Raw genomic sequence first — 13537 nt, 5'->3', positions numbered from 1 at the left:
AGAAAGAATCAAGACAACATGACCAAAAGGAAGGATCCACTGTAAGTTTTACACCTGGCAGTAATTCAGCAGAAGAGAATGCTGATGATGAACAAAAACTGTGGCATTCAACACAATAAAATAAAAGAGTTCCACCTATGAAACCTTCCCACATTGCAAAGGGAGAAAGGTTTCAAGAACCAAGCACATGGAAAGAAATTGATAACTTAACCAAAAACAAAAAATAAATGATTTAGTAGGGTATTTGGAACTTATAGAGGTCAGTTAAATGAGTACACTTATGGAAACAGGTTACCTAAAACAGAAGAAGGAGAGTGAACTTCTGCCAGACAACAGTAAGTACAGGACAGGGATTGGAAATTTTTTATATGAAGGTATGACAACAAGACTGGATATAGCTGCATTTGTGGGAATCTTGAGTAGGAAAATAAGCAAAGATGACTGGACTGCAGTAAAGAGACTAGGCAGGTACCTAAAAGGGACAATCCATCTAAAATTAAAGTAGCCTGCTAGTAGTGGACCCAAATTAGTAGGTTATATGGATGCAGACTGGGCTGTGGATCAAACAGACTGGAAGTCAATCGGTGGTTATATATTCTTTTATGGTGGTGGAGCAGTCAATTGGTGTAGCTGCAAGCAATCAATAGTTGCTCTCTTATCTGCTGAGGCAAAATATGTATTTGCCACTCAAGCATGTCAAAAGGTGGTGTGGCTGCACAAGCCAATGTCAGATTTCAACACAGATGAACCAAAATCCACTGAGATGTTTGAGGATAATCAAAGCTGCATCCAGATCTCACAAATGGAGAAAATTAAATTTCGATCAAAACACAATGCAATCAAATATCATTATGTACAGGATGCACAAGAAAAGAGACTCGTAACATTGCTGTATTGTCCAAATGGTAGCAGATGTGCTAACTAGGCCATTGCCCAGGGATCGTTTCAAAACCTTGAGAGAAAAGTTGGGACTTCTAGACAGCAGCACGAGCTGATGAGAAGGAGTGTTGGAGCTAGGACCCTGGCAGCATCAGCTCTCAGCTGCAATGTCTCATAGTGACCACTGGGGTTTTTTAGGGTCATGGATAACAGTGCTGGGCTCCTCCCCTCTTTGTTCTTCCAGTGTTAGTCTCCATTTTGTCGCTCCAGAGAGGGTTGTTTGTTTTGGTCTCTTTCTTCAGTCATGAGCTACAGCTGAATTTAAGCTGCAGGCTCTTTCACATTTGTTTGTAACCTTTTCTTTAAATAAATCCTTGCAGTTCTTTAATACTAAAGAACTGTCTCAAGACCTCTTGCTTTGCTGCTTTCTCACCAAACTGGTTTTGCTTTGATCTTTGGGGACTGAAATGCCATTTTTCCACTACATCATTGAGCAGGCAGTTCTGAGTGTAACCGGCCCTTTCTAAGATTAATAGCACAAACAGAAAGTTTGGGAAGCCACAGAAATTTGGGAGGGGTGGGGTGGGGTGGGATGAAATAACATGATCGAATGCTGTTTTACCTCTCCACCCATAATACACTCCTGTGCCTGTGTAATATTTTATATGTAACTCAACTGATAGTGCCATCAAAGCAGTTTACAAAAATAACATTAAAACTAAAATCTAAAATGGCAAAAACAAGAATTAAAAAAACAACTCTAAAATGATTACACCAGCTAGTAAACCAATGTCAAGAGAATCAGCAATTTTCAAATTAATAAGTAACTGCAAAATACAAAATATGTAGATGGTTTAAGAATATAACAAGTATGGGGCATCAACATGAGTAGCAAACTGGAATGAAGGATTTTTCTTTTCTCTTGCCCAATATCTGATGGGCTAACCTTTCAATGAAAAATATGTCCTTTACTTCAGCCAGCCAGATCTTCAGCAGGGAGCTCATTATCTTGCCACTTGCTGGTAAAAACTGCCTTTGCAGTTGTTAATAAGTATATAACAAGATTCCTACTATCCACAGTGAAAAGAACATTTTCAAAATTATGCAATAAGATCACTGCCAGATCTTTGGGGATGAGGCGACTCACAGTTTTATTAATCCTAATCAAAACAAGTTTCAGAAGTCTTGTACTTGCTTGCATGTGCACTATAAGTGAAAGTAAATACCTCTCTGGACACATACCTTTCTACATCTGTCTGAACCTTTTTGAAATAAATGGGTCTTCATGGTATTAAATACCACCTGCTATCAACTTCAAATGCCAATTCTTTAAAATTTTGACAAATAGAATTAAAAGGTTTAGCAGTCCAAATCCATTTCCACTGATCCAGTGTAATTTCTGACCCACATTGGTTTCCATTTTTTAAAAAATAGGTCATAATATCCTCCAATAAAGTGGGTTAAGATTTTGTATAAAGTTGAAACAATGTCCTTTGAGGCTGAATGTCTACACAGAGGAATAGAATCAAATCTGAGAAGATTCTGAAGCATGGCACAGAAGAACAGAATAAAACAAGTGTAAATGCTTCAAATGCTACTTTAAATAAATTTGAGAAACACATGTCTACTAGGGCCTCATAATGTTTGCAAATAGCCACAGGGAGCCTATCTGGATAGTAACTGCAGTATGAGAAAGAGCAATTTCTCCCTCCACCATGCTGTTTTCCCAATGAAAATGTGCAGGTGCATTTTTCCTAATGGGCTTGTTGTGTGTGTGTGTGTGTGGGGGGGGTGTTATTGAGAAAACAATGGGAAAAGAGTTAAATCACCTCTCACCATGACACAATTCCAGCCCAAATTGGACCTCCCTATGTCTGCTGTTTGTACATGTTTAAAGAGAATGGGATGCATCTCCTTAATTTTGTCTAGTTCACCCTAAGTGCATGCTGAATCTATACAAGTTTGCTTTATTTCTTAAGATTTTTATTTATTTATTCATTGTATTTAACATATTTTATACCGCCCCAAACTCACATCTCTGGGTGGTTTACAGCAAGCAAGCAAGCAAGCAAACATAAGAACAGCCCTGCTGCATCAGGCCCAAAGCCCATCTAGTCATGCCATCCTGTTTCACACAACGGCCCACCAGATGCCACTAGAAGCCTTGGATTAGCTAATAATAATATTGATATTCATACAGAGCTTTAAAGCACTTCACATACATTATCTAAGTGATTCTTACTACAACTTGACCTCATAAGGTAGGTCAGTATTATCATATTGCAGTAGAGGCTGAAAAATAGTGACCTGCTTACAGTCACCCAGGAAATTCATGGCAAAAGTGAGATTTGAACTGCAAATTTCTGGACTCAGTTCATAGTTAAAGGCACTGCATTACACCAACTCTGTACTGATAATACTTGATCAGAGAACCTTGATATCTGCATGTGTGCAATCACTCAAGAGAAGTGGAAGTGTGAGCTATGATGCTGAATCTGGTAGCTTTCATATCTCTAGGTGTTGCTTCCTAGTCATGGGCTATGCAGATTCTATAAATGTACATACAAATATACAGTGCATTTACAAATGTACTTATACCATATACAAATGTATGTAAATAGAGATAATTTTAATGTAAATCTGAGATAATTTTAAGATATTGTAAAAGACAAAGAGGCTAGTCTTATGCGCGGTGGAGCCCAGCCCGGTTTCTACTGCATGTGTGAGTTCGGTTCGACCGGTACTGGTACCAGGTCAGTTTGAATCCAGTTCAGATTTGAACCAAACCCTCCTGGCCAGTTCCGTGAACATCCCTACCGGGGAATGCTAATAAAACTCAACAAGCACTTCTTGTGTTCATCTGTTGTAAATTGCATCTGCTGTGTTTGTGGATGGAGAGTGAAGAGATGGCACGATGGTCATTCTTGTTCCATATCCATAACAGGGGTCATGAAGAATTATCCTGGATTGTTAGGCTGAATGAAAAAAGCAAGTTGAAAAATGGTAGTACAAAAGGACTATAGTTCTACAGATTATAAAGTGACTACAGCGAAGCGATTGCTGGCTGCTTCTGTAATAAGTTAATACTAGCTAAACCTGCACAGAGCATCTGTGCACTAGTGCTAGTGCACTCGGCCTTCCCATCCCCTCACTCGGCCTTCCCCACACCAGAGAGGATGACAGAATGCCCTCTCACTCAGCGTTCCCCTCCCGCTTAGGTTCTCCCTCCAGACCTGGAAGGGTGATGGAAGGCCCTGACAACTCAGCCTCCCACTGCCACTCTCCCTTTCCTCTCCCTCTGCCTGCTTGTTCACTGCTTGCCTTTCCTCTCCCCGCCTGCTCGCCCTTTAAGAACATAAGAACTGCCCTGCTGGACCAGGCCCAAGGCCCATCTAGTCCAGCATCCTGTTTCACACAGTGGCCCACCAGATGCCACTGGAAGCCTACAGCAGGAGTTTAGGGCATGCCCTCTCTCCTGCTGTTACTCCCCGGCAACTGGTACTCAGAGGCACCCTGCCTTTGAGGCTGGAGGTGGCTTTTAGCCCTCCAACTAGTAGCCAATGATAGACCTCTCCTCCATAAAGTTATCCATCCCCTTTCCTCTCCCCTATCCTCTCCCCCCACCAGCCTGCTCGCCACTTGCTCTTTCCTCTCCCCCCACTTGCTTGCCCTTTCCTCCTGCTGCTCGTCCAGTCCTCTCCCCCACCCACCTGCTCGCCCTTTCCTCTCTCCCACCCGCCTGCAGACCGCTCGACTTTTTCTCCCCCCACTACCCACTCGCCCTTTCCTCTGTCCCACCTGCTACACAGCCTTTTTTTGCCCCTCACCACCCACTCATTGCTCACCCTTTCCTCTCCCCTCACCTGCTTGCCTTTTCCTCTTCCCCGCTTGCCCTTTCCCCTCTAGGGGTGTGCATGGAACCGGCTGGTCAAGTCCTGTTCGAGTCTGAACTGGACCCAGACCGGACATGGCCAGTTCGGTCCAGTACTCCCTCAACCTCTCCCAATTGTTTGTTGCTGCAGTGTGGCCTCAGGGGTTAACGATTTTTTTTAAAAAATTTTTTATTACATTTACCCCCCTGGAGGAGTTATTCAAGGCAACAACGGTGGGGGGTGTCCACAGAGGTTCCCCCTCTCCCTGCTGGCCTCCCTTACAGCCCCCTTCAGCTGCTCATCAGTCTTCCCCCCTCTGCATGACAGTCATTTTTGAGGCCACTGTGCCTGTGCAATGGGCCTCTGCATGGCTTTCACATAAGGGAGGGTGGGGGGAGGGGGAACCTCTGCAGGACCCCCCCCTCCACCACCTTGAATGACTCCCCTGGAGGGGGTCGATGTAATTTAATAAATAATTTTTTAAAATCGCGAACCCCAGGGGGGTTCAGTTTGGGGTCAGGGTGCTTAGGTTTGACAGCGGTGGTTTGGTTTGACCACAAACAGTTGAACCAAACTGGTTGAACATATTCCACGTCAAACCTGTCTGCACATCCCTATTCCTCTCCCCTCCCCCACATGCTTGCCGCTCACCCTTTCCTCTCCCTGCTGCCCCCTGCTGCTCACCCTTTCCTCTCTGCACACTCACTGCTCAGCCTTTTCACCCTGCCACCCACTCGCCACTCGCCCTTTCCTCTCACACCACCAGGTCACTGCTTACCCTTTCCTCTCACACTGCTTGCCCTTTCCTCTCCCCGCTGCCCCCCCACCTCTCGCCATTTCCTCTCCTCCCAACAGCCCGCTCAGCACTTGGCCTTTTCTCCCCCTGCCACCCACTCACCACCACTCACCCTTTCCTCTCTGCTGAGCCCTCCTCCGTGCCGTCTCTCTCTGGAGATTCCCTGCCTCCCCGCCTTCTGGTTGCGGCATCTTTAGGATGTCCGTTGCTTTCTGGGGAAAGGGGTTTCTCTGCTGGAGTGGGCTCCAGGATGACGGATGGGTTCCTGACTGTTCTCTGCTTTAGATCACAGCAGCTTCAAGAATGATGGATGAGATTGCCAACATTCCCAGGTGAATGCTGAAAATTTACAGTAATCTGTAGATTTGGGCGGTAAGATTTACTGAGAGGGAGTGGGAGGAATTTTATATAGCACTCCTATTGGATGATATAAACCATATTTCTCTAGAATTTCATTGAAAATAGGGAAATTCATGCTCCTGTTTCCATACCAAGGATCACTTTGCAAGTCTCACACTCTTCTACTATTACAACTGTGCAAGGCTCTGTTTCAACAACACTGGAGAGAGGCCATAGCTCAGTGACCGAGCACATAGTTTGCATACAAAGGGTCCCAAGTTCAATTCATGGGTAGGGCCCCAAACATATTTTGGGGGGCATAAGAGGGAAGAGTGAATGGCAAAAATCACCCATCCCTTCCTTGTGTGTTTAGAACATCTTCTGCTCATGCAAATACTAGTGAGGTTGTTTCCCAATGTGTTAGCATTATCTGATAACAATATGTTATCAGAAGTTTAAAATATGCCCCAGCACTCTATAATTGGTAGGCCAGGCAAGACATGGTCCCTTAGTGTTCATGCACAGGCATTTAATGGATGTGTACTAGATACAAGTAACACTCATCCATCCTCTCAGGAATTCTAGAGAATGTGAGCAAGAAGCTGAACTCTGAAGAATGGCAATGCTAGTGATCATTCTCATAAAATTTTAACAAGGCATTCCCAGAAGGCAAAAACAGGGACAAAATGAGGACAATGGTTTTCCAGGGACAGGTATAAGAAAATATGGGCAAACTGGGAACCATATGTGAGCATATGATGAAAATCATATTATTTTGAAAAACTCATTTGAACAGTAATCATTATCTTGCTGAAAAAACGTGGTAGGTATCATAAAGCACCAACTAATCCTTTTTAAAAAACATGGTGTCTTTGATAAGCAGACAGATTAAGCAGCTGTTTTTTGAAATTCTGTGTAGTATTCATTGCATGCTTTCATTGTACTTCCAGGAATTATGACATCGTATAACTTATTCAAAAATACAATGATCAAGTTCTGTTAAATCCTGTTCAATCATTTTATATAATGATGCCTATATTTTGTGATTCATTTCAGATTTCAGAGACCTATGCCTTTCTACCAAGAGAAGCGGTGACACGATTTCTAATGAGCTGCTCAGAGTGCCAGAAGAGAATGCATTTAAGCCCAGATGGAGCAGATCATAAAGGTAGCTTTTGTGTCAAATAGTGGGATGTAAAGTAATTTCATTCATAATGCCCATTTATATTTTCCTGATTTAAGTGAAGCCCCCGCCCCAATTACACTAGGATGGTTCAACAAGTCATATCTTATCATCATATGAGAGGAGAGCTGGTCTTGTGGTAGCAAGTATGATTTGTCCCCTTAGCTAAGCAAAGTCCACCCAGGTTGCATATGAAAGGGAGACTAGAAGTGTGTGCACTGTAAGATACTCCCCTCAGGGGATGGAGCCACTCTGGGAAGAGCAGAAGGTTCCAAGTTCCCTCCCTGGCATCTCCAAGATAGGGCTGAGAGAGATTCCTGCCTGCAGCCTTGGAGAAGCCGCTGCCAGTTTGTGAAGACAATACTGAACTAGATAGGCCAATGGTCTGACTCAGTATATGGCAACTGCCTATGTTCCTATCTCATTTAAAGTCAGAATGTTGTGGGTCTCCTGCATTCTCTGAAAGGATTATATATGTAATACCATGTTCCTCCTGCAAAGATAATTTTGCCCAAGGGAAATATTCTCCCCCCATCCTGCTTTTTACATTTCCGTGTAAAAACATACACTGTAGCTTGTATGAATAGTAACCAATTTTTAAAAAATATAAAAACTCATAATGCTTTCTTTCCATGTAGCATAAAGTAGCAGCTTAAAATGCCAAAGACTGCCAAACTCTCACTGGCTGTTGTACTGTGCAATGTTCCATCTGCCTTGGAACAGAATGTACTTACAGTTGTGCAAGAGAGCTCTTATGCAAATGAGGAACTTTGTACAGAGTTGTGTGATCAAGGCCACTGGAAATAATGGCTGTCCATTGCACAACTGTGTTTGCGCAAGTTACGAATACCAATATGAATATAAGTTCCTGTGTTTGTGCAAGCACACTCTTATGCAACTCCATGTATTATGATCCATTACAAGGCAGACGGAATGCTGTGCAGTATGTCAGCCATTATAATTGCATAGGCGCCCTATGAAGAATGCATGTGCTGAGATGAAACACATCTCTGCTGAATTATCATCTGACTACATCCATGCACAAGCCTATCCATGCTACAGTTGCTATCAGAATTTAAAGGGAAATTTGAAGAGAATTTGTGGGTTTCTCCTCAGCTACAATATCTGAGGAATATTGAGGGAAGCCCAAAGGGTTTTGATGAAATTAGCACATTTTCTCAGAAGAGTTTTATCCTTTATCTTTCTTTACCCCTTGCTAGACCTACTCCCCGGCATACTTAGCATAATACTTAAACTATCTCATATCATAATCCTCCAAAATATTGCTGTTTAGGATTTGCTGGGGGTGAAGGAGACCCCTTGCAATCCATGACAGGTACCTAAACAGCAGTTCCTGATGAATAGCACTCTCAGTGTGGTAACAACCATATACAATCCATTTATAATTAATTTGCCTGTGGAAAAAAATGTTTATTCTTACAGATAACGGGAAACCCCCAACTTTGGTGACCAGCATGATTGATTACAATATGCCAATCACAATGGCCTACATGAAGCACATGAAGTTGCAGCTCTTAAATTCCCAACAAGATGAGGTAAATAACAGACTGATTCATGGTAACAATAGTAATGAACTACATTCTTCCATAATTTCCTCATTACATCGGCTATCTATCTATCTATCTATCTATCTGAGAGAGAGAGAGAGAGAGAGAGAGAGAGAGAGTTTTTAAAGCTTGTAAATAACTCCATACATGTATTATTTAGATCCTGGATGGATGATGCTAATAAAGAAGTATAATATACATTTATTCTTGATTAACTAATCAGAAATATAATGGGCAAGACATTTTGGCTTCTGCCTTCTTCAGATGCTCTGATGTTATAGGAAAGGTACAGTAGCTACAGTGACAGTTATGGAATGTTGAGGAAAGCACCTGACTTCTCAGCAGCAGCCAGTCCTAGATTGCTGAACACTATATCATGGATATTCCATAATTGTCACTGCAGCTACTGTACTTTTCCTATAACATCAGAGCAACTAAAGAAGAAGGAAGCTGAAATGTCTTGCCCATTATATTTCTGTTTAGTTAATTAACAACACACACACACACACACACACACACACACACTGGATTCCACAATTTCACTTATCCGAAAGACTCCGAAAATCCTGAAAATATTTGCTTAATCAGAGGTTTTTAAAATAAAATAAAAAACAACCACCACTATTTATATAGGGTGATTGTCCATGTGGTAGCATGCCACATATTCAGAAAGTTTGCAGGGTTGAACAACTTGAGATTGAGGTCATAGGGGTTCTATTGTACTGCTATCCAGTGTTTGGATAATGTAGAAAATGGGGAAAATCTTGTAGGACATACTGCTGAATCCTTTTTGATTGCAATCAGATTAAAGAAACATTAAGTTTAAAGGCAAATAATTGTGCTAACCATCTTTTGATTTCCCAAAATTATTTATCAAGTGCATATTATTCAGATTGTGAGCCTTGGGTGACAGGGATCCATCTTTATTTATTTTTATTTTTCTATGTAAACTGCTTTGGGAACTTTTGTTGGAAAGTGTTTTATAAATATTCATCATAGTGTCGTTGCCATAGCAGCCAGAGCATCATAATCACTATCTATCCAATGGCAAGTAATGCTAGTCTGAAAAATGGAAGTATTTTAAAGGGGGGAGGATAATTTTTTTTGAAGGTTTTGTGGCATTTGTGGCCATGTATCTTTTTATTTAATGCTGAGGTAGAAGCAGGCATGGGCAGCAATGGTGGAAGCCCTCTCATTAGCCAGCATATTGTGGATGACATTTTCTTTAGCTGGAATGTACCAGGGAATTATGTGACAACATGGGACGTGATATAATTCCCTGGTGCAATCCAGGTAAGCAATCAGAATGGCTTCTAGTACTGTTGCTGCACCTGCCACTACCTGCACGGATGCAGCATTTAATGAAAAAGTCCTTAAATATATCCACACTGCATTGCTCTGAAATTTTGAGCAAAAATAATCCCCAGCCCTGAAAATGTGCCCCATTTTCAACATCTGTGAACTGTGCAGCAAAACTGAGGGGACACTTTGAGGAACTTTGTTGAGAAAATCTAGGGATGGGCCACACATTCTGTAAAAGACTCATGATTAGATGCCTGAAAGGTTTTGGTTCTACTTTAACACGGCCACCAGGGGTTCTGAATTTGATTGCAGAAGTGCTGCTAGGGGAGAAGGCCAACATGAAACTTTCCTGATTAAATCCACTCCCCACCCCAGGCCTTGCATAATGTGTAGAGGTTGCACAAGATCATGGTTTCCCATGTCACTCAAGTAATTTGTACTCCAGACTACTCAATGATGAATGTTGGGTGCATCACTGCCTATTGCAATAACATTATTTTTTGAAGAACCTTACTTTACTTGAGGAAACAGAACTCTACTTGGAAGCCCTAAGACCTTTGGAAGAGTGCAACATGTCTTTACCCACTGCAGAGAGAGTTTTTATGACTAATAAAGGGAGGATAAAGCTTTGCCACTATCCTTTTTCATATCAGGGAAGAATAATAGTACAATAGCTATCCAGAACCCTTTTGTCCTTTTTATCAGTGATCTTCTTAGTAATTCAGTTACTTAATGGAAATTCTCCTTATTTTCTGTCAAATTCCTGTCCTGCTTTTAGCTCAGTGGGAGGAAAATACAGGTACTTGTTTCCCTTGTGTGGCTAACAGCAGCTTAGAGTGTGTGTGTGTAATTTTGATCAGGAAAAAGGTAAGATAGAGTTAAACACCCCCTGATCCTGCACCACTGCTCTAGTCAAATTTGGAGCCTCTTATGGCTGCATTGCAGTAAAAATAAAAAACATTAGGAGATTTACTTACAGATATGCTGCTGTCACGGCGCTGGTCTCTCCACGGCTGTTCTCTTGTCCACCTCTCCTTCTCACCTCCCTCTGATAGGGCCTCAGAGTTTTCAAGGGGAGGGGGTTTGACTCACCCGAATCCTCCTCCTCCAGGCTCCTCTGGGTCACTGTGGCAGTCTCTCTCCGGAGGTCTCCACCACTCGTCCTCCAACTGCCCCTCATTACTGGCCAAGCCTGCCTTAAATCCATCCTGACAACTAATGCATCTCCTGCCCCCTCTAATTGGACTGCCGCCCTGCCATATCAGGTTGCTCTCACCCTTATCCCCCTCAGCTGTATCTCTGCTTCCCGTTCCCTCCTCAGTCACTACCCTTCCCTGCAAGGCGCCCTGCTCACATCATCCAGAGGTGCCTCGCTCCACACCCACTCCCTTGGCTGCTCTCACACGGCTTCCTGGCCCCACAGCGTTTCGGCTGGATGCTCATTGGGCTGTTCCGCCCTGTCCCTCACTGGACAGCTGGATAATGTGGCATTTGGCCCTTAAGTGCCAAAAGCAAAGAAATGTAAAATGTTGCAATTTGTTCTTTCATTGTTCAGTATGACAGCTGTAAGTATACATTGTAGGGACTATGATGTGACATAGGCCAAATTCAGATGTAACAGGAAACTGGGGGTCCCTTCACCTCTGGTTTCTTCACCAGCACACCCAAAAGTGGGGAAATGGAGTTTGCAGGGGAAAGGAATCTGCGGCTTCCCTGCCTAAACCTTTGGTTCAGAATGGAGTTTGGGTACCACAAACTCAATTTCTGCGATGCCAGCATTACATCCAAATGCTAGCACTGCTGTTTGGGCCCCATGGAACAGGAGTTGAGGGAGGAAGCTCCTCCCTCATTCCAGCCCGATTGGTTGTGCAGGTTAGTACTTCTGTCAAGAAGGAAGCCCACATAGCCAGCTCCCCCACCTCTCTTCAGTCTCATTCTCGCAGTCTCACTGACTGCAGAGAGGCAGCTCTTCTGAATGTCCAAATGCAGATGGGAGAGCAGGGGAAGGGGGTGCAGAACCACGGGTCCATTGGACTTGTGGCTCCACATTACATCAGAACGGGGTCAGAGTAAGATCTACAGTCAGACCTCTAGTAATTGTCTTTTGTATATTTGTTTTCATATTAATCACTTAAGCCTGGGGAGGCTGTGAGAGAAGCTTCGGGGAGAGGAAAATGGCAACAGCCATTTCCTCCCCTGCCCAGGTGAATGCATGGCTGTTGCACCTTGTGGCAGGGAGTGAGTAGATGGCCATTGCAATTTTCCATTGATTGCATGGCTGTTGCAGCTTGTGGCAGGGAGTGGACTGGGTAGATGGCCATTGCCATTTGTTGGCACCGGTGGAGAAATGAAGGCAGCAGTGGCAGGGAGTGGGGGGGGAGTTGGCAGCTGTGGAGTGTGGCAGCAGCGGTGGGGAGGAAGCATAAGGAGGGGGAAGAAGGAAGAGGAGGCAGGAGGCAGCAACTGAGAAGCATAGAGAAGGTAGGGGTGTTCCCCCCAATATTGGGGGCTTGATAATGTGTCAGGGGGTCTCAATCGAAATCTGGGATGCGAATAAGTGGAACTATCCCCATGATAAGTGCATTTGTGCTCAAGGAGGATGCCACCAAATGGGTGAAACAGCAAGGAATGAACCTGTGATAGTCAAGGGTCTCATGTATATTGAAAACCAAGTGTGTTTAATAGTTTTTATGACTAGGAATTTTCTGAGCTGGATAAACATATATGTATGTATGTATATGCACACATGTGTGTGCCCATGCGCACGAGCACACACACACACACACACACACACACACACACACACACACACACATTTGGTTATCAGGGAAAATCAAGGGGAAACTGATCTGGCAATCTCCCACAGTATTCTCTTATACTCTGCAAAGAAGTCTGGAAATTGAGTGACATCAGTATGGTGGGGCAATAAATTTACCTGCCCCAGGTACAACCTGGACAAGGTCACAAAATAACCTTAAAGGTCATGTAAATTTATACTTTTAATATGTTTAAATGGCGTGATATTGTTCAGTTTTGAATAATAAGACTTTTTTCAAGATGGTATTATTATTATTATTATTATTATTATTATTATTACATTTATATCCCGCTCTTCCTCCAAGGAGCCCAGAGCGGTGTACTACATACTTGAGTTTCTCCTCACAACAACCCTGTGAAGTAGGTTAGGCTGAGAGAGAAGTGACTGGCCCAGAGTCACCCAGCTAGTTTCATGGCTGAATGGGGATTTGAACTCGGGTCTCCCTGGTCCTAGTCCAGCACTCTAACCACTACACCACGCTGTAGATCAAAAGCCAGCTATCAGCTTCCTGAGATACTTAGGATGCAATCCTAAGCACATTCAACCAAATGTCTTTCTTTACCTATAACTTCTAGAAAGAATCTCAGTTGTATGACAGCTTAAAGTAGCCCTGCACTGCATGCTGAGTGCATCACTGCCTAATAACATTGTCTCAGTACTGCACAGAGAAATACAAGTGGTAAAGTACCCACACTAGTGTGTGTGTGTGTGTGTGTGTGTGTGTGTGTGTGTGTGTGTGTGTGTGCGACCACCATTGAGGAACAGAGTGTGTTCTTTTCT

At 43.2% G+C, this 13537-nt stretch overlaps 1 protein-coding gene across 5 annotated transcripts in view; it reads left to right on the top strand.

The window, feature by feature from the left end:
* NOL4 (nucleolar protein 4) overlaps nucleotides 1-13537 on the top strand; it is a 260409-nt gene that overhangs the window by 83102 nt on the left and 163770 nt on the right. For all 5 annotated transcript variants that reach the window (XR_008306611.1, XM_053248195.1, XM_053248194.1 and 2 more), the window contains exons 3-4: nucleotides 6943-7054; nucleotides 8513-8625. Coding sequence is in view for 4 of the 5 variants with exons in the window: in XM_053248195.1 (XP_053104170.1) it covers nucleotides 6943-7054; nucleotides 8513-8625 (225 nt within the window). In the remaining variant the exon portion in view is untranslated. The remainder of the gene's footprint in view (nucleotides 1-6942; nucleotides 7055-8512; nucleotides 8626-13537) is intronic.

The sequence above is a fragment of the Hemicordylus capensis genome, chromosome 4 (assembly GCF_027244095.1).
Source record: "Hemicordylus capensis ecotype Gifberg chromosome 4, rHemCap1.1.pri, whole genome shotgun sequence".
NCBI classification, from domain to species: Eukaryota; Metazoa; Chordata; class Lepidosauria; order Squamata; family Cordylidae; genus Hemicordylus; species Hemicordylus capensis.
Note: the sequence above shows the minus strand (reverse complement) of the source record. Positions and strands in the feature narration are given on the sequence as shown.